Genomic DNA, 24313 nt, shown 5'->3' with positions numbered 1-24313 from the left:
AATTTGAATCACAATGATCATTTGTCGCATGATCCTTTCATTAAATAACCTTTGTTCGCAGGGGGAGAAGAAGATATGTCACGTTAAGAATTAATAAAGATCAGTTGTATTATGTGTATATAATATGAATACAGAACAAAATATTGATTATCAGAATGTAATTTAGAATACCTCTATAAATATACCCGATCTAACTGTGCCGATACCACATTGTCTATAGCCCTTATCAGTATTAGTATGATGATGATGATGATGATGATGAACAACAGTTCAGTATAATGCTTTTCCTCAAAAACAGTTTCGCTATTTTTTTAGGGTTGAGACGCTAAGAAATGGTTTCAAATGTACATTACACAAACCCTGAACCATTGCATAATGATGGTGGTTCTCTCTATCTCTCTCTCTCTCTCTCTCTATTTATTTCAATCATGCACACATGTGCTCTTACTACCCTCCCCCCCCCCCGATCATTTGCCGTTCACCGGTGGCTGATTCGCCGCTAAATATTTTCTCAAGATTTGGCCCCCCCCTCTTGCCGCCGGCTGGATTCGCCCCTGCCTGCAAAAACTGTTGTCAGAAGGCCCATGAGATTAATATGTCGGTCTGTGGCCTGCTTGTCATGTCAACCACCGGTCGATTAATACTAGCCCTTCTGACAACTTGGATGAACCCTCAGAAAAGTTATCAAACGGACTGTCGGTATAGTGGGCTAGCGGTCTCGTGGGCTGCAACCCCAATATTACCTATAAGGCTCTATTCATGACCGTGCTTTTTTGAAGAACCCAATTCAGGCAGAAACAACGGATCCTCGTATCTCCCTGTTTTTCCATTGTCTTCCCGAATTTCCATTGTCAGAAAATCGTTCTTACGGCGTTCATAGCAGTTCGTATTAAATGGCATTTGTGACCGAGGCTTAACCTATGTTCAGCTTCCAAATGGAATTACAAATATATTGTTCGACTAATTAATATTAAACATGGGGTAGCTATCAAACTGCTCGGTTTGTGTACAAATACCATTGTCTATTATCTCTTTCCATTTTTCATTATACTGCATAATGCTGCCAGGAGTTTTCATTGGTAATATATACACTGTAGGCAGTTGTACAATGTGGTCACCGTGTTTTTCGCTCTATCGGGCACATCGCATACTATCTACAGTTTATTCATCTCTGAAAAAAATATGACCAATGCCAAAAATATGAAGCAGACAATACATAAGGGTTGAGAAAGAAAAAAAAAGAGTTCCGTGCCAGGCCGATCCAATAGCTTAGTTCAGTTCGGTATGAACGCTCAAGCATAAAAGAGTGTACATCTATGCATTTGCAAACGCAATGGAAATAACCAACACTATTTTGGCAGAGGACGAGTAAATTCTAGCCTTGACTTGAACTTCCTGGTGGACTCTTTAAAAAAACTCTGGATTAATTTGTGGAACACTCAAGGAAGATTCTTATAGCGCCTGGGATAGATTTATCAAACTGGTCTTGGTTATAGTCTAAGCCTTATACAGGAAGATTGACTTGAGATTCATACAGGAAAAATCATTACAAACTTATACTGGAGTCTACGAGGAAGTAATATTCAGATTACTGGTGTACCTATATTGGAGGGTAGAGCAAGACGATAAAGATGGCGGTAAATGTGATGACACTTCTATCATTTTCCTTGTTCGTCGTATGTCAGGTTCAAAACAGCAACGCGTACCCATCGGGGGCTCCTACATCGGCCTGCGGTGATATGACACCGGGTCATGGATTCAGTTCTCAGACGTCAGTCAGTCCCTACACCATCTCCGTGAGTCCTGCATTCTACCAACCAGGACAGCAGATGAATGGTAAGTTCACTCTGCCTCACGTCACTTTAAAGCTCCGCTGCACTACTTAAAGCTACTTGCGCCCTCTATATAGCAAGCAATGCCTAATCGGTGACCATTGGTCTCCCATGATCTCCTTTTTCTTAGGTTAATTGTGAGCTGATTTGATGAGATAATCACCTATTGGTGACCATGGTGGGAGGTGCAATTCCTCCTGGCTAAACTATTACAGACGGGCTTTAAAGGAAAAATTCATGCCTCTTTGTCCCATACGTATTACCCACCACTTCTAAAACCTTAGTACAGTCAAACATGTCTATTGAGGCCACCGAAGTCAATTAGTTAAGTGGTCTTTCTAAACAGGTTTTGTGACCCAATTTCTTTCTCAAGGGATACAAAATACATGGCCACTACATACAGGTGGTCTTTATAGAGAGGTGGCCAGTGAGATAGATTTGTATATCTGATCATTATATTGATTTAAATGCTATACTAGAGCTCAAATCAGACCAAATAACAACGCCGTTGATAACGATGATGATGACGACAACGATAATACTGATTTTTGTTAACTGACTGCTAAGAAAGCAAGTACATATCTTGTAGGTAAGCAACCAGTGGACCATCAATATGATGACAATTGATATTCAGAACACCTACGTATGGGTGAATAATGGGACACTTATTGACGAAATACCTTGGATATTCCCAAAATTACAGGAGAAGAGAGATGACGATCAGAGAAATAAACTGTTGTGGAAACGAAAGAGACTGTTTTTAACCAATTTGAAGTTATCATGAATAAAAAAAATCAAAAAAATCAAGGTGAATAAACACGCAGCTTCGATAATTAGTCTGCTTAGTAATAAATTATTAAATATATGAGGAGATATTATTTGTTTCATGAACATCATTAGTGTTACTATTTATGCATGTCTGTTCAGTTTATATCACGAACACACCACACATACAGACATACAACTACCTGGAATTCGATAGATCGCATTATGGAAAGTAAATAGTCCATAACAGTATAAGTAAAGTTTTGGGAAATTTTGAAAATTGGGTGGATAATGAATCTTTACAATTTGTATATATTTGGATGCCCCTGTGGATGTATTATAAGCAGTAACAAAATTAGCCCCTAAAACACTTCTGTTTTCGAGAAAAATTGAATTATAACAATTTACCGGTGCTCCCGGTAAATTTTGATAAATTTCGAATAGTGCCTATGGCCGTACAATGCTAGCTGCGACCATGAAAATCTCAGAATATGTAGTTGTGATATAAAATTTCCAAACGGGAATAGCTAATCGGTCGATTTTAGTCGAAAAACATTGTTTCATAGCTAAATTAATATCTTGACCTTGAGAGGGAGCTATACAACATAACGAGTTTATTATTTATAATTTCATAACTTTAGACTCCATTTCAACCGCGACAACGATCAATGAATATTGTAGGAACCCATATGATTCCAATATGTTAATTTGAACCTTTTTCATGACCCCATACCAAAACTTTGTAATACCTTTAATGCATATCTGTTCAGTATATATCACGCACACACCACATCAACTTTTGCCATTTAAATTGCGTCTCGAGCGTCTATGTGAACGGAGTGTTTTTACACGCCTCGTCGCGTATCATGAATGTTTGTCTTTTAGACAGAAATACAACCACTAGGATTTCGATATATCGCATTATGGAAAGCAAATAACCCATAATAGTATTACTCTTAATGCATATTTGTTCAGTATCTATCACGCACACACCACACCAACTTTTGCCATTCAAATTGCGTCTCGTGCGTCTTTGTGAACGGAGTGTTTTTACACGCTTTGTGGCGTACCACGAATGTATTTGTTTCATAAAGAAATACAACCTCCTGGATTTCAATAGATCGTACTATGTAAAGCAAATATTCCTTTTTGTGATGGAGTTTGGAGAATTCATGTAGCCGTACTCTCTGGCCTATTCAAGACGATATTTTTAAATGTTTAATTGAGTTGTAGAGGAGAATAAATGTGTTGTGAGGTTTACAAATCATCAAATATCATAGAAAATGTATTGACTAAATCGAGCAGGAAATCACAATTAAACAACGAAACCACTTGAAACCAAATATGGGTACATGGGACTAAAAAAACATGTGATGTCAAACTTCGGTCTAGGATTGTAGAATGTCTGTGAGCTGGTTTTATTTGATAAAAATGGGAGCACCTCAAGAATAATCATTTTATCGGGATATGCCATATAACTATAAAAGTTAACATTCCACAAGGAAACAAGATCGGTGGGAAGGCTCACAAATTAACTTTTATTAATAATAATAATAATGAAAATAATAATAATAACAATGATAATAATAATAATCATAATACATGTAGTAAGAATATGTCTTTGTGTATCCAGGGTAGCCTCATCATTATTAATACTGTTCTTCCTGAGGGCCTCGCAATCTTATTATCACCCCGGCTTCACCTTGACCTAAAGCAAAAGTCATTCTTGAACTTTTTACAAATGTTTAATTGTGGTCCAATTATCTACAACGTTGATACTTCATCGTTCAAAGACACAAACATAATGTAAGACCTGGCAGTACAGGGCGTCCCAGAAAAAAAAGCAAACCGGATTGCATGGCAGATATTTTGTATCATAACTAATGATTTCCTTAATGAGATATATATTTTTAAAAAGCTAGGTTTTTCTTCTTTCATTAAATGCACTACTTGTCATTCATTATTCAGGCATGATTTTATTAAAAAAATGGAAATTTGTACAAGCACCATTTTATTTCCACGCACAAATTGCAAGTTTGAGTGATTTTTTAGAGTGGTAAACGTAATAATTTAAAATGGAAAGAAAAACTTCCGTATGACTCGTCATGCGAAAAGAAATGAATGAGCTTACCGTAAAAAAAAAGTTTCTGCCGGTTTCCCTTTATTTTTAGACACTCTGTATAATTCATGCATCATGCTGCATTACACCAAGCTGAGTGTTTTGAGATGAATTGTATTGTGTGCATCTTTTTCACTAAACTGACAAAATGAAGAAAAAAATTATCAGCTTTAAAAATAACTGCATCGGTATTGTTTTCTTTTCAGTCACAATTTCGAGGAACGCCAACACCCCAGCTTTGAAGGGTATTCTGTTGCAAGCTCGTCTCACTGGCACCGATGAAATCATCGGTACATGGTCGTTAGAGGGCACCACGGGTTTTCAAACGCTGGCATGTAACGGTGCTAATTCGGCAGTAACGCATACTAATAACGACGACAAACCGGCTACTTTTCAATTGAACTGGACACCTCCTGATGACAACGGAGATGATATCTATGTGACGTAAGTAGACCTATAATGCAATGCTTGCTCCAAGACTTTCGTAAACTCAACTCAAGGGCAATTCCATTACCCTTTGTCATGCCTCGTAGAACTCATGTTGCGATTACGTAACTAATATATCCGTGTCATGTTCGAACATTTCAAAATGTGACGTGCAAGGCCTTTGGAGTTTCCTTGTGTTTTCTTTTGGAAAGTATATAGGTCGAAATGAGGTCGAAACCAAACCGACAACAGACCGAACAAAACATGGAATTACTCCGTATCCAAGATCCCGTCGGTTTGGAGGAGGGGTGGAGTAGTAGGTTTGGAGGTGTGAGTGAAGTATTAGTGCAAGAGTTAGACCGCGGGGCAATTTTTGCCAGGTAATTTGACATACGACCAACATATTTCTAATCAAAAATATCTAAAAGTGACGCCCTCTTTCGACAAGGCGCGGTACGGTAAAGGGCCTTAAAGTGCCGGTTCACAGAATATCACATATCTGGCAAATAACGTATCCCTAGAAACTGGGAAGCTAACAGATCGCCATCGTACAAGTTTTAGGTTAACTACATATCGGATAATTTATAAAAATACAAATAAAACCACATCCATAGCATCTAAGATATGCGAGAGATTCGGCAGAAAAATACCGAAATATGCCGTCACAATATGAACCAATCCTGCCCAAGCAGGCGACATCCCATAAAGAATGAACATATTTGCAATGCTATTATTTTTAAAATTTTAATGAGTTTAGTGTCTTTAAATATGATGGAATTTTACACCATTGAAAAGGGATATGACCCCATTCTGATAACTAAATTATTTTGTTTGTAAATACACATGATGAGGATTAATGAACAATCAAAGAAACCACACTTTCAAATTCACCCCCCCCCCCGGAATGGTAGCATGGAAGGCATTTGTTCCCTCTTGAAACTCCAAACAAACCGTGGTGTATGCAGCTGAAAATACAATAGCGTCTTATTATATTTACAAGCCACGGATTCCTTTATTTTTTATCGCTGCATTTTTTATTAAAAAAATAAATTGCGCGGGTTTAGAGTGAGGCAATAGATTAAACATTTAGCCTGACGGTAGTAAAGTAAATGAAATAACTGAAGAGAAGATGACAAAACAGGCGCTGAAAATGTATGAGATATGTCATGGGACAATCGTGTGCTGGTGCAAATCATGTTCAACATGTGACGTCAGACAACTCAGCAGCAATCGGAAGCTTTTCAGGTGCTATGCCGGGGCTGTATTTAAGCATTTTGTAATAGATAATAATCATTACTTCGAATGTTTCCAAGTATTGAATTTGTTTAACCTCGTCCAATCAAAGTTTCACCTTTGCAATAATGACAATAAAGTTAGTTTTTAAGATCAATGAAACTTCCATTAAAATACAATATCAAAATATCACTCGCTTCATAAATAAACAGTAGTACATTGGAATGACTATTTTCCTTGTATTGTAGTGTAGTTCTATTATTTGAATCATTAATGTATTTATAATCTTGTTCATGGAAATTTAACACATTTTCACTTTAAGAATATAAGTAAGATAATATGGAGAATTATTGACACCCTTCATTTACTTCTTAATGGAGATGACGGTTGTGATCTTATATTTTTTACAAGAGATGGTTTGTTTTCTTTTTTTCATCTGCACTTTTAGGGCAACATTTGTCCAGACACGGCCAGTCTTTTGGGTTGCAGAGAGGACAAGCAATATTCAACGTAAGTCATATTTTACGTCCTGAATTTAAAACCACAATTCGCAGAAATGTTAGAAGATCCCGTATTTATGAACTTAAACAATGCTCATTTAGGAAGCGATAACCCAACATGCATTAAATTGTATGTTTTGGAATCAATCGTATGTGTAATTCTCTGGTACTTTGTGTTAAAACAAATGTACGTCTCTTATGTTTCACAAATTAACATGTTCTTGTGACAACGTAAATTGTGTTGTAAAAGAAAAAAAGATCGTTAGCACAAATTAACTAAGCTTGGTGCCGACAACTGGTCGTCAGATTTCTAAATTCATCGCCGTAGATGTTCACATTTTCCTCATTAAACAGTAACGAAATATAAAATGCCATGATTTACTGATAGGACATGAAATATTTGCCTATAAATTAAAATCTTTAAAGGGGGTATCACTCTTCCCCTCCTATTGACGATCCTGGCTGCATATTATATAAACTAGTGAAGCCGCAAGAAAATAGGCAAATGTATTTTTGTTTTCTATAATTATCAACGTAAATATTTAATTTGTTTTGTATTTTTAGTTCGAAAGACACATTTCGCTAATCCCAACATGTACTAAATGTATGTTATCAATATAGTTATATATTTATTGTGTGCATAAAATATGTCTCGTTTTATCGGGAAAATTGATTTGTAATCCTGAGAACTAAAACGTAGACCTTCCTGTACTTCTAAGAATAATGTTTAGTATTTAGTTAGTGCTAGCAAATTGTACAACTCTCTTTGTGTATGGCCTGTGTGTAAATGCACCTTTTAACTAACTATTACTCCATGCAAAACAAAAATGTACTGTTTGTTTAATAGTGAAGACATGCGACACGTACGGTGCCAATATATGTGGTGCTAATGGTAACTGAGAGAGTCTTATAATAAAGGAGGTGGTAACAATTGCATCTGCGAGGATATACCTGAACTTTATGCAAACACTGTAGTAAATAAACCTTATTCTGTAATTTCCAAATTGTTTGGCATATTATCTGTACGAACCGTGATAAGGGCTCATTAGTTGCTATCCTTTTCTTGCAAACTTTAAAGTAAAGTGAGGGCAAACACAGCTGAGTTGAATTCAAATGTATTTCTTGGAACACTATGAAAAAATAGGATGTAGAAGAATTTGTACAAAACAGATTGTTTCATGCGTTAGTACAAGCTAAAGCCCTTATCATCCAAAATGATATATCATCATATTAAAGCGCATTATATTTAATCATATCTTATTATTAATTTTCTATTTATTTTATTAGTTTGGGGGATTTGGGTTCTCATAATGTCACGTGGTTATTGCCTCCGTGAGCAGCTTTAACAAATTGTCTGACCTGATATATGTCATTTCCTAGGCCGAACATTAATTGATAACCATAAAGCGCAAGATTTTGAATATAGGTGCATATGTATATAATAATGCATATAACATGTATTTTTACCTCAGAAACAACTCAGGGTTCAACACCTGAAACAACATCAGGAGCTACAACTGGTATTTCACCAGAATTGTAAAGGATTTGTGCTCTCTAAATTCCATATGGTTATTGCCCATGTGAGCAGCTTTTCAAATTTGTCAGACCTGATACATGTCATTTCCAAAGCCAAACAGCATTTGTAAACCACGTAAATTCAACACAAAAATCATGAATAACGGTGATATGTATAAATAATTGCATATAACATTTAGTTTTTTCCTCAGGAACAACTCCGGTTACAATACCTGAATCAACACCAGAAACTGCAACATGTACTACACCAGGCACAACACCAGGTAACGTCAAGTTTTTTAACGTTTCATAGCTAGACACCTTATTGAATTTTAAAGGATTTGTTTTCTCTGAATTTCATATGGTTTTTGCCCCTGTGAACAGCTTTACAAAATTGTCAGACCTGATAAATGTCATTTCCAAAGCCAAACAGCATTTGTAAACCACGTAAAATCAGCATAAAATTCTTGAATATAGGTGTATATGTATAAATCATTGCATATAACATTTACTTTCTTCCTCAGTAACAACACCGGTTACAATACCTGAATCAACACCAGAAACTGCAACAGGTACTACACCAGGCACAACACCAGGTAACGTCAAGTTTTGTTTACGTTTCATAGCTAGACACCTTATTGAATTGCAAAGGATTTGTTTTCTCTGAATTTCATATGGTTTTACCTCTGTGAACAGCTTTACAAAATTGTCAGACCTTATAAATGTTATTTCCAAAGCCAAACAGCATTTGTAAACCACGGAAATTCAGCATAAAATTATTGCGAATGGGTGTATATGTATTAATCATTGCATATAACATTTATTTTCTTCCTCAGGAACAACACCGGATACAATACCTGAAACAACACCAGAAACTGCAACAGGTACTACACCAGGTACAACACCAGGTAACGTCAAGTTTTGTTTACGGTTCATAGCTAGACACCTTATTGAATTGTAAAGGACTTGTGCTCTCTAAATTCCATATGGTAATGGCTCCTGTGAGCAGCTTTACAAAATTGTCAGCCCTGATAAATGTCATTTTCAAAGCCAAACAGCCTTTGTAAACCTCGTAAATTCAGCACAAAATTCTTGAATATAGGTGTATATGTATAAATCATTGTATGTAACATTTACTTTTTTCCTCAGTAACAACACCAGTTACAATACCTGAATCAACACCAGAAACTGCAACAGGTACTACAACAGGCACAACACCAGGAACGTTGAGTTTTTTTACGGTTCATAGCTAGACACCTTATTGAATTGTAAAGGATTTGTGTTCTCCGAATATCATAGGGTAATGGCCCCTGTGAACAGCTTTACAAAATTGTCAGACCTGATAAATGTCATTTCTAAAGCCAAGCAGCATGTGTGAACCACGTAAATTTTGCATACAATTCTTGAATATAGGTGTATATGTATCAATCATAGCATATAGCATTTACTTTCTTCCTCAGGAACAACACCGGTTACAATACCTGAAACAACACCAGAAACTACAACAGGTACTACACCAGGCACAACACCAGGTAACGTCTAGTTTTGTTTACGGTTCATAGCTAGACACCTTATTGAATTGCAAAGGATTTGTGTTCTCTGAATTTCATATGGTTATTGCACCTGTGAGCAGCCTTACGAAATTGTCAGACCTGATAAATGTCATTTCGAAAGCCAAACAGCTCTTGTAAACCACGTAAATTCAGCATAAAATTCTTTAATATAGGTGTCAATCATTGTTTATAACATTTACCTTTTCCTCAGAAACAACACCGCTTACAATACCTGAATCAACACCAAAAACTGCAACAGGTACTACACCAGGCACAACACCAGGTAACGTTAAGGTTTCTTTACGGTTCATAGCTAGACACCTTATTGAACTGTAAGGGATTTGTGTTCTCTGAATTTTATATGGTTATTGCCCCTGTGAGCAGCCTTACGAAAGTGTCAGACCTGATAAATGTCATTTTGAAAGCCAAACAGCATTTTTAAACCAAGTAAATTCAGCGTAAAATTCTTGAATACAGGTGTATACGTATCAATCATTGCATATAACATTTACTTTCTTCCTCAGGAACAACAACGGTTACAATACCTGAAACAACACCGGAAAATACAACAGGTACTAAACCAGGCACAACACCAGGTAACGTCAAGGTTTTTTTAAGGTTCATAGCTAGACACCTTATTTAATTGCAAAGGATTTGTTTTCTCTGAATTTCATATGGATTTTGCCCCTGTGAACAGCTTTATAGAATTGTCAGACCTGATAAATGTCATTTTCAAAGCCAAAGAGCAGTGGTAAACCACGTAAATTCAGCATAAAATTCTTGAATATAGGTGTATATGTATAAATCATTGCATATAACATTTACTTTCTTCCTCAGTAACAACACCGGTTACAATACCTGAATCAACACCAGAAACTGCAACAGGTACTACACCAGGCACAACACCAGGTAACATCAAGTTTTGTTTACGGTTCATAGCTAGACACCTTATTGAATTGCAAAGGATTCGTTTTCTCTGAATTTCATATGGTTTTTGCCCCTGTGAACAGCTTTACAAAATTGTCAGACCTTATAAATGTTATTTCCAAAGCCAAGCAGCATGCGTGAACCACGTAAATTCTGCATACAATTCTTGAATATAGGTGTATATGTATCAATCATAGCATATAGCATTTACTTTCTTCCTCAGGAACAACACCGGTTACAATACCTGACACAACACCAGAAACTACAACAGGTACTACACCAGGCACAACACCAGGTAACGTCTAGTTTTGTTTACGGTTCATAGCTAGACACCTTATTGAATTGCAAAGGATTTGTGTTCTCTGAATTTCATATGGTTATTGCACCTGTGAGCAGCCTTACGAAATTGTCAGACCTGATAAATGTCATATCGAAAGCCAAACAGCTCTTGTAAACCACGTAAATTCAGCATAAAATTCTTTAATATAGGTGTCAATCATTGTTTATAACATTTACTTTTTCCTCAGAAACAACACCGCTTACAATACCTGAATCAACACCAAAAACTGCAACAGGTACTACACCAGGCACAACACCAGGTAACGTTAAGGTTTCTTTACGGTTCATAGCTAGACACCTTATTGAACTGTATAGGATTTGTGTTCTCTGAATTTTATATGGTTATTGCCCCTGTGAGCAGCCTTACGAAAGTGTCAGACCTGATAAATGTCATTTTGAAAGCCAAACAGCATTTTTAAACCAAGTAAATTCAGCGTAAAATTCTTGAATACAGGTGTATACGTATCAATCATTGCATATAACATTTACTTTCTTCCTCAGGAACAACAACGGTTACAATACCTGAAACAACACCGGAAAATACAACAGGTACTAAACCAGGCACAACACCAGGTAACGTCAAGGTTTTTTTAAGGTTTATAGCTAGACACCTTATTTAATTGCAAAGGATTTGTTTTCTCTGAATTTCATATGGTTTTTGCCCATGTGAACAGCTTTACAGAATTGTCAGACCTGATAAATGTCATTTTCAAAGCCAAACAGCAGTGGTAAACCACGTAAATTCAGCATAAAATTCTTGAATATAGGTGTATATGTATAAATAATTGCATATAACATTTAGTTTTTTCCTCAGTAACAACACCGGTTACAATACCTGAATCAACACCAGAAACTGCAACAGGTACTACACCAGGCACAACACCAGGTAACGTCAAGTTTTGTTTACGTTTCATAGCTAGACACCTTATTGAATTGCAAAGGATTTGTTTTCTCTGAATTTCATATGGTTTTACCTCTGTGAACAGCTTTACAAAATTGTCAGACCTTATAAATGTTATTTCCAAAGCCAAACAGCATTTGTAAACCACGGAAATTCAGCATAAAATTATTGCGAATGGGTGTATATGTATTAATCATTGCATATAACATTTATTTTCTTCCTCAGGAACAACACCGGATACAATACCTGAAACAACACCAGAAACTGCAACAGGTACTACACCAGGTACAACACCAGGTAACGTCAAGTTTTGTTTACGGTTCATAGCTAGACACCTTATTGAATTGTAAAGGACTTGTGCTCTCTAAATTCCATATGGTAATGGCTCCTGTGAGCAGCTTTACAAAATTGTCAGCCCTGATAAATGTCATTTTCAAAGCCAAACAGCCTTTGTAAACCTCGTAAATTCAGCACAAAATTCTTGAATATAGGTGTATATGTATAAATCATTGTATGTAACATTTACTTTTTTCCTCAGTAACAACACCAGTTACAATACCTGAATCAACACCAGAAACTGCAACAGGTACTACAACAGGCACAACACCAGGAACGTTGAGTTTTTTTACGGTTCATAGCTAGACACCTTATTGAATTGTAAAGGATTTGTGTTCTCCGAATATCATAGGGTAATGGCCCCTGTGAACAGCTTTACAAAATTGTCAGACCTGATAAATGTCATTTCTAAAGCCAAGCAGCATGTGTGAACCACGTAAATTTTGCATACAATTCTTGAATATAGGTGTATATGTATCAATCATAGCATATAGCATTTACTTTCTTCCTCAGGAACAACACCGGTTACAATACCTGAAACAACACCAGAAACTACAACAGGTACTACACCAGGCACAACACCAGGTAACGTCTAGTTTTGTTTACGGTTCATAGCTAGACACCTTATTGAATTGCAAAGGATTTGTGTTCTCTGAATTTCATATGGTTATTGCACCTGTGAGCAGCCTTACGAAATTGTCAGACCTGATAAATGTCATTTCGAAAGCCAAACAGCTCTTGTAAACCACGTAAATTCAGCATAAAATTCTTTAATATAGGTGTCAATCATTGTTTATAACATTTACCTTTTCCTCAGAAACAACACCGCTTACAATACCTGAATCAACACCAAAAACTGCAACAGGTACTACACCAGGCACAACACCAGGTAACGTTAAGGTTTCTTTACGGTTCATAGCTAGACACCTTATTGAACTGTAAGGGATTTGTGTTCTCTGAATTTTATATGGTTATTGCCCCTGTGAGCAGCCTTACGAAAGTGTCAGACCTGATAAATGTCATTTTGAAAGCCAAACAGCATTTTTAAACCAAGTAAATTCAGCGTAAAATTCTTGAATACAGGTGTATACGTATCAATCATTGCATATAACATTTACTTTCTTCCTCAGGAACAACAACGGTTACAATACCTGAAACAACACCGGAAAATACAACAGGTACTAAACCAGGCACAACACCAGGTAACGTCAAGGTTTTTTTAAGGTTCATAGCTAGACACCTTATTTAATTGCAAAGGATTTGTTTTCTCTGAATTTCATATGGATTTTGCCCCTGTGAACAGCTTTATAGAATTGTCAGACCTGATAAATGTCATTTTCAAAGCCAAAGAGCAGTGGTAAACCACGTAAATTCAGCATAAAATTCTTGAATATAGGTGTATATGTATAAATCATTGCATATAACATTTACTTTCTTCCTCAGTAACAACACCGGTTACAATACCTGAATCAACACCAGAAACTGCAACAGGTACTACACCAGGCACAACACCAGGTAACATCAAGTTTTGTTTACGGTTCATAGCTAGACACCTTATTGAATTGCAAAGGATTCGTTTTCTCTGAATTTCATATGGTTTTTGCCCCTGTGAACAGCTTTACAAAATTGTCAGACCTTATAAATGTTATTTCCAAAGCCAAGCAGCATGCGTGAACCACGTAAATTCTGCATACAATTCTTGAATATAGGTGTATATGTATCAATCATAGCATATAGCATTTACTTTCTTCCTCAGGAACAACACCGGTTACAATACCTGACACAACACCAGAAACTACAACAGGTACTACACCAGGCACAACACCAGGTAACGTCTAGTTTTGTTTACGGTTCATAGCTAGACACCTTATTGAATTGCAAAGGATTTGTGTTCTCTGAATTTCATATGGTTATTGCACCTGTGAGCAGCCTTACGAAATTGTCAGACCTGATAAATGTCATATCGAAAGCCAAACAGCTCTTGTAAACCACGTAAATTCAGCATAAAATTCTTTAATATAGGTGTCAATCATTGTTTATAACATTTACTTTTTCCTCAGAAACAACACCGCTTACAATACCTGAATCAACACCAAAAACTGCAACAGGTACTACACCAGGCACAACACCAGGTAACGTTAAGGTTTCTTTACGGTTCATAGCTAGACACCTTATTGAACTGTATAGGATTTGTGTTCTCTGAATTTTATATGGTTATTGCCCCTGTGAGCAGCCTTACGAAAGTGTCAGACCTGATAAATGTCATTTTGAAAGCCAAACAGCATTTTTAAACCAAGTAAATTCAGCGTAAAATTCTTGAATACAGGTGTATACGTATCAATCATTGCATATAACATTTACTTTCTTCCTCAGGAACAACAACGGTTACAATACCTGAAACAACACCGGAAAATACAACAGGTACTAAACCAGGCACAACACCAGGTAACGTCAAGGTTTTTTTAAGGTTTATAGCTAGACACCTTATTTAATTGCAAAGGATTTGTTTTCTCTGAATTTCATATGGTTTTTGCCCATGTGAACAGCTTTACAGAATTGTCAGACCTGATAAATGTCATTTTCAAAGCCAAACAGCAGTGGTAAACCACGTAAATTCAGCATAAAATTCTTGAATATAGGTGTATATGTATAAATCATTGCATATAACATTTACTTTCTTCCTCAGTAACAACACCGGTTACAATACCTGAATCAACACCAGAAACTGCAACAGGTACTACACCAGGCACAACACCAGGTAACATCAAGTTTTGTTTACGGTTCATAGCTAGACACCTTATTGAATTGCAAAGGATTCGTTTTCTCTGAATTTCATATGGTTTTTGCCCCTGTGAACAGCTTTACAAAATTGTCAGACCTTATAAATGTTATTTGTAAAGCCAAACAGCATTTGTTAACCAAGGAAATTCAGCGTAAAATTATTGCGAATTGGTGTATATGTATTAATCATTGCATATAACATTTATTTTCTTCCTCAGGAACAACACCGGATACAATACCTGAAACAACACCAGAAACTACAACAGGTACTACACCAGGCACAACACCAGGTAACGTCAAGTTTTGTTTACGGTTCATAGCTAGACACCTTATTGAATTGCAAAGGATTCGTTTTCTCTGAATTTCATATGGTTTTTGCCCCTGTGAACAGCTTTACAAAATTGTCAGACCTTATAAATGTTATTTCCAAAGCCAAGCAGCATGCGTGAACCACGTAAATTCTGCATACAATTCTTGAATATAGGTGTATATGTATCAATCATAGCATATAGCATTTACTTTCTTCCTCAGGAACAACACCGGTTACAATACCTGACACAACACCAGAAACTACAACAGGTACTACACCAGGCACAACACCAGGTAACGTCTAGTTTTGTTTACGGTTCATAGCTAGACACCTTATTGAATTGCAAAGGATTTGTGTTCTCTGAATTTCATATGGTTATTGCACCTGTGAGCAGCCTTACGAAATTGTCAGACCTGATAAATGTCATTTCGAAAGCCAAACAGCTCTTGTAAACCACGTAAATTCAGCATAAAATTCTTTAATATAGGTGTCAATCATTGTTTATAACATTTACTTTTTCCTCAGAAACAACACCGCTTACAATACCTGAATCAACACCAAAAACTGCAACAGGTACTACACCAGGCACAACACCAGGTAACGTTAAGGTTTCTTTACGGTTCATAGCTAGACACCTTATTGAACTGTAAGGGATTTGTGTTCTCTGAATTTTATATGGTTATTGCCCCTGTGAGCAGCCTTACGAAAGTGTCAGACCTGATAAATGTCATTTTGAAAGCCAAACAGCATTTTTAAACCAAGTAAATTCAGCGTAAAATTCTTGAATACAGGTGTATACGTATCAATCATTGCATATAACATTTACTTTCTTCCTCAGGAACAACAACGGTTACAATACCTGAAACAACACCGGAAAATACAACAGGTACTAAACCAGGCACAACACCAGGTAACGTCAAGGTTTTTTTAAGGTTTATAGCTAGACACCTTATTTAATTGCAAAGGATTTGTTTTCTCTGAATTTCATATGGTTTTTGCCCATGTGAACAGCTTTACAGAATTGTCAGACCTGATAAATGTCATTTTCAAAGCCAAACAGCAGTGGTAAACCACGTAAATTCAGCATAAAATTCTTGAATATAGGTGTATATGTATAAATCATTGCATATAACATTTACTTTCTTCCTCAGTAACAACACCGGTTACAATACCTGAATCAACACCAGAAACTGCAACAGGTACTACACCAGGCACAACACCAGGTAACATCAAGTTTTGTTTACGGTTCATAGCTAGACACCTTATTGAATTGCAAAGGATTCGTTTTCTCTGAATTTCATATGGTTTTTGCCCCTGTGAACAGCTTTACAAAATTGTCAGACCTTATAAATGTTATTTGTAAAGCCAAACAGCATTTGTTAACCAAGGAAATTCAGCGTAAAATTATTGCGAATTGGTGTATATGTATTAATCATTGCATATAACATTTATTTTCTTCCTCAGGAACAACACCGGATACAATACCTGAAACAACACCAGAAACTACAACAGGTACTACACCAGGCACAACACCAGGTAACGTCTAGTTTTGTTTACGGTTCATAGCTAGACACCTTATTGAATTGTAAAGGATTTGTGCTCTCTAAATTCCATATGGTAATGGCCCCTGTGAGCAGCTTTACAAAATTGTCAGACCTGATAAATGTCATTCCAAAGCCAAACAGCTCTTGTAAACCACGCCAATTCAGCATAAAATTCTTGAATATAGGTGTCAATCATTGTTTATAACATTTACTTTTTCCTCAGAAACAACACCACTTACAATACCTGAATCAACACCAAAAACTGCAACAGGTATTACACTAGTCACAACACCAGATAACGTCAAGGTTTCTTTACGGTTCATAGCTAGACACCTTATTGAACTGTAAGGGATTTGTCTTCTCTGAATTTCATATGGTTATTGCCCCTGTGAGCAGCCTTACAAAAGTGTCAGACCTGATAAATGTCATTTTGAAAGCCAAACAACATTTTTAAACCACGTAAATTCAGCGTAAAATTCTTGAATACAGGTGTATACGTATCAATCATTGCATATAACATTTACTTTCTTCCTCAGGAACAACACCGGTTACAATACCTGAAACAACACCAGAAACTACAACAGGTACTACACCAGGCACAACACCAGGTAACGTCAAGTTTTGTTTACGGTTCATAGCTAGACACCTTATTGAATTGCAAAGGATTTGTGTTCTCTGAATTTCATATGGTTATTGCACCTGTGAGCAGCCTTACGAAATTGTCAGACCTGATCAATGTAATTCGAAAGCCAATCAGCTCTTGTAAACCACGTAAATTCAGCATAAAATTATTGCGAATGGGTGTATATGTATTAATCATTGCATATAACATTTATTTTCTTCCTCAGGAACAACACCGGATACAATACCTGAAACAACACCAGAAACTACAACAGGTACTAAACCAGGCACTACACCAGGTACCGTCAAGGTTTTTTTATGGTTCATAGCTAAAGAACCTTATTGAATTGTAAAGGATTTGTGTTCTCTGAATTTCATATAGATATTGCCCCTAAGAGCAGCTTTAAAAATTTGTCAGACCTGATAAATGTCATTTTCAAAGCCAAACAGCATTTGTAAACCACGTAAATTCAGCATAAAACTCTTGAATATAGGTGTATATGTATAAATCATTGCATATAACATTTACTTTCTTCCTCAGTAACAACACCGGTTACAATACCTGAAACAACACCAGAAACTACAACAGGTACTACACCAGGCACAACACCAGGTAACGTCAAGTTTTGTTTACGGTTCATAGGTAGACACCTCATTGAATTGCAAAGGATTTGTTTTCTCTGAATTTCATACGGTTTTTACCCCTGTGAACAGCTTTACAAAATTGTCAGACCTGATAAATGTCATTTCGAAAGCCAAACAGCTCTTGTAAACCACGTAAATTCAGCATAAAATTATTGCGAATGGGTGTATATGTATTAATCATTGCATATAACATTTATTTTCTTCCTAAGGAACAACACCGGATACAATACCTGAAACAACACCAGAAACTACAACAGGTACTAAACCAGGCACAACACCAGGTAACGTCAAGGTTTTTTTAAGGTTCATAGCTAAAGAACCTTATTGAATTGTAAAGGATTTGTGTTCTCTGAATTTCATATAGATATTGCCCCTAAGAGCAGCTTTAAAAATTTATCAGACCTGATAAATGTCATTTCCAAAGCCAAACAGCATTTGTAAGCCACGTAAATTCAGCATAAAATTCTTGAATATAGGTGTATATGTATAAATCATTGCATATAACATTTACTTTCTTCCTCAGGAACAACACCGGTTACAATACCTGAAACAACACCAGAAACTACAACAGGTACTACACCAGGCACAACACCAGGTAACGTCAAGTTTTGTTTACGGTTCATAGGTAGACACCTTATTGAATTGCAAAGGATTTGTGTTCTCTGAATTTCATATGGTTATTGCACCTGTGAGCAGCTTTACAAAATTGTCAGACCTGATAAATGTCATTTACAAGCCAAACAGCCTTTGTAAACCTCGTAAATTCAGCACAAAATTCTTGAATATAGGTGTATATGTATAAATCATTGTATGTAACATTTACTTTTTTCCTCAGTAACAACACCAGTTACAATACCTGAAACAACACCAGAAACTGCAACAGGTACTACACCAGGCACAACACCAGGTAACGTCAAGTTTTGTTTACGGTTCATAGGTATACACCTTATTGAATTGCAAAGGATTTGTTTTCTCTGAATTTTATATGGTTATTGCCCCTGTGAGCAGCCTTACGAAAGTGTCAGACCTGATAAATATCATTTTGAAAGCCAAACAACATTTGTAAACCACGTAAATTCAGCGTAAAATTCTTGAATACAGGTGTATACGTATCAATCATTGCATATAACATTTACTTTCTTCCTCAGGAACAACACCGGTTACAATAACTGAAACAACACCAGAAACTACAACAGGTACTAAACCAGGCACAACACCAGGGACAACATCAGGTTCAACACCCGAAACAACACCAGAAACAACACCGGGTTCAACACCTGAAACGATGCCAGGTTAGCTCAAGTTTTATTGGAGGATTAAAACTAGACACCTTATTGAATGATAAAATATTTGTGTTCTCTGAATGTCATGTAGTTTTTGCCCTTGCGAGTAGCTTTGAAAATTTGTCAGACCTGGCACATCTCATTTCCAATGCTAAACAACATTTGAAACCCACTTAAATTAAGCGCAAAATTCTTGAATATAGGCGAATATGTTTAAATCATTGCTTTTAACAATTATTTGTTTCCTCAGTAAAAACACCGGGTTCAACACCTGAAACAACATCAGGTTCAACACCTGAAACAACACCAGAAACAACACCAGGTTCAACACCTCAAACAACACCTGGTTAGGTCGAGATTTATTTTAGGTTTAAAGCTTGACACTTTTTTGAATTTGAAAGGATTTGTGTTCTCCAATTGTCAGGTAACGTCAAGGTTTCTGTATGATTCATAGCTAGACACCTTATTGAACTGTAAGGGATTTGTGTTCTCTGAATTTCATATGGTTATTGCCCCTGTGAGCAGCCTTACGAAAGTGTCGGACCTGATAAATGTCATTTTGAAAGCCAAACAGCATTTGTAAACCACAGTAAATTCAGCATAATATTCTTGAATATAGGTGTATACGTATCAATCATTGCATATAACATTTACTTTCTTCCTCAGGAACAACACCGGTTACAATACCTGAAACAACACCAGAAACTACAACAGGTACTAAACCAGGCACAACACCAGGTAACGTCAAGGTTTTTTTAAGGTTCATAGCTAAAGAACCTTATTGAATTGTAAAGGATTTGTGTTCTCTGAATTTCATATAGATATTGCCCCTAAGAGCAGCTTTAAAAATTTATCAGACCTGATAAATGTCATTTCCAAAGCCAAACAGCATTTGTAAGCCACGTAAATTCAGCATAAAATTCTTGAATATAGGTGTATATGTATAAATCATTGCATATAACATTTACTTTCTTCCTCAGGAACAACACCGGTTACAATACCTGAAACAACACCAGAAACTACAACAGGTACTACACCAGGCACAACACCAGGTAACGTCAAGTTTTGTTTACGGTTCATAGGTAGACACCTTATTGAATTGCAAAGGATTTGTGTTCTCTGAATTTCATATGGTTATTGCACCTGTGAGCAGCTTTACAAAATTGTCAGACCTGATAAATGTCATTTTCAAGCCAAACAGCCTTTGTAAACCTCGTAAATTCAGCACAAAATTCTTGAATATAGGTGTATATGTATAAATCATTGTATGTAACATTTACTTTTTTCCTCAGTAACAACACCAGTTACAATACCTGAAACAACACCAGAAACTGCAACAGGTACTACACCAGGCACAACACCAGGTAACGTCAAGTTTTGTTTACGGTTCATAGGTAGACACCTTATTGAATTGCAAAGGATTTGTTTTCTCTGAATTTTATATGGTTATTGCCCCTGTGAGCAGCCTTACGAAAGTGTCAGACCTGATAAATGTCATTTTGAAAGCCAAACAACATTTGTAAACCACGTAAATTCAGTGTAAAATTCTTGAATACAGGTGTATACGTATCAATCATTGCATATAACATTTACTTTCTTCCTCAGGAACAACACCGGTTACAATAACTGAAACAACACCAGAAACTACAACAGGTACTAAACCAGGCACAACACCAGGGACAACATCAGGTTCAACACCAGAAACAACACCGGGTTCAACACCTGAAACGACGCCAGGTTAGCTCAAGTTTTATTGGAGGATTAAAACTAGACACCTTATTGAATGATAAAATATTTGTGTTCTCTGAATGTCATGTAGTTATTGCCCTTGCGAGTAGCTTTGAAAATTTGTCAGACCTGGCACATCTCATTTCCAATGCTAAACAACATTTGAAACCCACTTAAATTAAGCGCAAAATTCTTGAATATAGGCGAATATGTTTAAATCATTGCTTTTAACAATTATTTGTTTCCTCAGTAAAAACACCGGGTTCAACACCTGAAACAACATCAGGTTCAACACCTGAAACAACACCAGAAACAACACCAGGTTCAACACCTCAAACAACACCTGGTTAGGTCGAGATTTATTTTAGGTTTAAAGCTTGACACTTTTTTGAATTTGAAAGGATTTGTGTTCTCCAATTGTCAGGTAACGTCAATGTTTCTGTATGATTCATAGCTAGACACCTTATTGAACTGTAAGGGATTTGTGTTCTCTGAATTTCATATGGTTATTGCCCCTGTGAGCAGCCTTACGAAAGTGTCGGACCTGATAAATGTCATTTTGAAAGCCAAACAGCATTTGTAAACCACAGTAAATTCAGCATAATATTCTTGAATATAGGTGTATACGTATCAATCATTGCATATAACATTTACTTTCTTCCTCAGGAACAACACCGGTTACAATACCTGAAACAACACCAGAAAATACAACAGGTACTAAACCGGGCACAACACCAGGCAACGTCAAGGTTTCTTTAAGGTTCATAGCTAGACACCTTATTGAATTGTAAAGGATTTGTGTTCTCTGAATTTCATATAGATATTGCCCCTAAGAGCAGCTTTAAAAATTGTCAGACCTGATAAATGTTATTTCCAAAGCCAAACAGCATTTTTAAACCACGTCAATTCAGCATAATATTCTTGCGAATGGGTGTATATGTATAAATCATTGCATGTATCATTTACTTTTTTCCTCAGGAACAACACCGGTTACAATACGTGAATCAACACCAAAAACTCCAACAGGTACTACACAGGGCACAACACCAGGTAACGTCAAGTTTTGTTTACGGTTCATACCTAGACACCTTCTTGAATTGTAAAGGATTTGTGTTCCTTGAATTTCATATGGTTATTGCCCCTGTGAGCAGCATGACAAATTTGTCAAACCTGATTGATTCTTTTCCAGGGCCAAACATCAACTGATAACCACTTGAATTAAGGGCATGAATCTCGAAAAAAGGTGTACATTTATATATTAATGCATTTAACATTAATTGTTTTCCCCAGGAACATCACCGGGATCAACACCTGAAACAACACCAGAAACAACACCGGGTTCAACACCTGGAACACTACCAGAAACAACATCAGGTTCAACACCCGAAACGACACCAGAAACAACACTGGGTTCAACACCTGAAACGACGCCAGGTTAGCTCAAGTTTTATTGGAGGATTAAAACTAGACACCTTATTGAATGTTAAAATATTTGTATTCTCTGAATGTCATGAGTTATTGCACCTGTGAGTAGCTTTGAAAAGCTCTCAGACCTGATACATGTCATTTCCAATGCTAATCAACATTTGAAACCCACGTAAATTAAGCGCAAAATAATTGAATATAGGCGTACATGTTTAAATCATTGCATTTAACAATTATTTGTTTCCTCAGGTACAACACCGGGTTCAACGCCTGAAACAACACCAGGTTAGCTTAGGTTTTATTGGAGGATTAAAACTAGATACCTCATTGAATTTTAAAAGATTTGTGTTCTCTGAATGTCATGTAGTTATTGCCCCTGTAAGTAGCTTTGAAACAACACCGGGTTCAACACCTGCAACAACACCAGGTTAGCTCAAGTTTTATTAGAGATTAAAACTAGATACCTTATTGAATTTTAAAAGATTTGTGTTCTCTGAATGTCATGTAGTTATTGCCCCTGAGAGCAGCATGACAAATTTGTCAGACCTGATACATGTCATTTCCAATGCTAAACAACGTTTGAAACCATCTTAAATTAAGCGCAAAATTCTTGAATATAGGCGAATATGTTTAAATCATTGCATTTAACAATTATTTGTTTCCTCAGGTACAACACCGAGTTTAACACCTGGAAAAACACCAGAAACAACACCGGGTTCAACACCTGAAACAACACCAGAATCAACATCAGGTTCAACCTGATACATGTCATTTCCCATTAACATTTGAAACCCACGTAAATTAGGCGCAAAATTCTTGAATATAGGCGTACATGTTTAATTCATTGCATTTAACAATTATTTGTTTCCTCAGGTACAACACCGGATTCAACACCTGAAACAACACCAGAGACAACATTAGGTCCAACACCTGAAACAACACCAGAAACAACACAGGGTTCAACCCCTGAAACAACACCCGAAACTACATCAGGTTCAACACCTGAAACAACACCAGAAACAACACCGGGTTCAACATCTGAAACAACACCAGAGACAACATCAGGTTCAACACCTGAAACAACACCAGAGACAACATCAGGTTCAACACCTGAAACGACACCAGGTTAGCTCAAGTTTTTTTGGAGGATTAAAAATTAGACACCTTATTGAATGTTAAAAGATTCGTGTTCTCTGAATGTCATGTAGTTATTGCCCCTGTGAGTAGCTTTGAAAATCTCTCAGACCTGATACATGTCATTTCCCATCAACATTTGAAACCCACGTAATTTAAGCGCAGAATTCTTGAATATAGGCGTACATGTTTAAATCACTGCATTTAACAATTATTTGTTTCCTCAGGTACAACACCGGGTTCAAAACCTAAAACAACAACAGAAACAACACCGGGTTCAACACCTTTGTTAAATGCAATGAATTAAACATGTACGCCTATATATTGAAAAGCTCTCAGACCTGAAACATGTCATTTCCAATGCTAATAAACATTTGAAACCCACGTAAATTAAGC

The 24313-nt window shown here is 36.4% G+C and overlaps 2 protein-coding genes and 3 long non-coding RNA genes across 5 annotated transcripts; all 5 read left to right on the top strand.

The window, feature by feature from the left end:
- Positions 1–1631: 1631 nt before the first annotated feature.
- LOC115926511 (putative defense protein 2) lies at positions 1632–5164 on the top strand. Its single transcript, XM_030991284.1, has 3 exons — positions 1632–1637; positions 1686–1836; positions 4923–5164. The coding sequence occupies exons 1-3, from the start codon at positions 1632–1634 to the stop codon at positions 5162–5164; spliced, it is 399 nt and encodes a 132-aa protein (XP_030847144.1).
- A 3789-nt stretch (positions 5165–8953) lies between these two features.
- On the top strand, positions 8954–10881 carry LOC115926565. Its single transcript, XR_004065091.1, has 3 exons — positions 8954–8986; positions 9851–9922; positions 10781–10881. It is a non-coding gene; the product is annotated as an uncharacterized LOC115926565 (long non-coding RNA).
- A 534-nt stretch (positions 10882–11415) lies between these two features.
- LOC115926564 lies at positions 11416–13990 on the top strand. Its single transcript, XR_004065090.1, has 3 exons — positions 11416–11469; positions 12960–13031; positions 13890–13990. It is a non-coding gene; the product is annotated as an uncharacterized LOC115926564 (long non-coding RNA).
- A 122-nt stretch (positions 13991–14112) lies between these two features.
- On the top strand, positions 14113–19644 carry LOC764806 (integumentary mucin A.1). Its single transcript, XM_030991282.1, has 11 exons — positions 14113–14125; positions 14820–14891; positions 15446–15517; positions 16376–16447; positions 17002–17073; positions 17618–17689; positions 18244–18315; positions 18557–18628; positions 18871–18942; positions 19183–19254; positions 19496–19644. Exons 1-11 carry the CDS (start codon positions 14113–14115, stop codon positions 19642–19644), a joined length of 810 nt encoding a protein of 269 aa, XP_030847142.1.
- Positions 19645–20328: 684 nt separating this feature from the next.
- On the top strand, positions 20329–21320 carry LOC105439990. The gene is made up of 4 exons (XR_004065089.1): positions 20329–20368; positions 20611–20682; positions 20923–20994; positions 21236–21320. It is a non-coding gene; the product is annotated as an uncharacterized LOC105439990 (long non-coding RNA).
- Positions 21321–24313: the final 2993 nt, after the last annotated feature.

This window comes from Strongylocentrotus purpuratus, unplaced genomic scaffold (genome assembly GCF_000002235.5).
Source record: "Strongylocentrotus purpuratus isolate Spur 01 unplaced genomic scaffold, Spur_5.0 spur5_scaffold_2, whole genome shotgun sequence".
NCBI lineage: Eukaryota > Metazoa > Echinodermata > Echinoidea > Camarodonta > Strongylocentrotidae > Strongylocentrotus > Strongylocentrotus purpuratus.
Note: the sequence above shows the minus strand (reverse complement) of the source record. Positions and strands in the feature narration are given on the sequence as shown.

Excerpts from the sequence above, each read along its gene's own strand:
- LOC115926511 (XM_030991284.1), top strand. Across the intron at positions 1,837-4,922 it reads ACCAGGACAGCAGATGAATG|TCACAATTTCGAGGAACGCC; the intron begins GTAAGTTCACTC and ends TTTTCTTTTCAG.
- LOC764806 (XM_030991282.1), top strand. Across the intron at positions 17,074-17,617 it reads TACACCAGGCACAACACCAG|GAACAACACCGGTTACAATA; the intron begins GTAACGTCTAGT and ends TTTCTTCCTCAG. Across the intron at positions 18,316-18,556 it reads TACACCAGGCACAACACCAG|GAACAACACCGGATACAATA; the intron begins GTAACGTCAAGT and ends TTTCTTCCTAAG.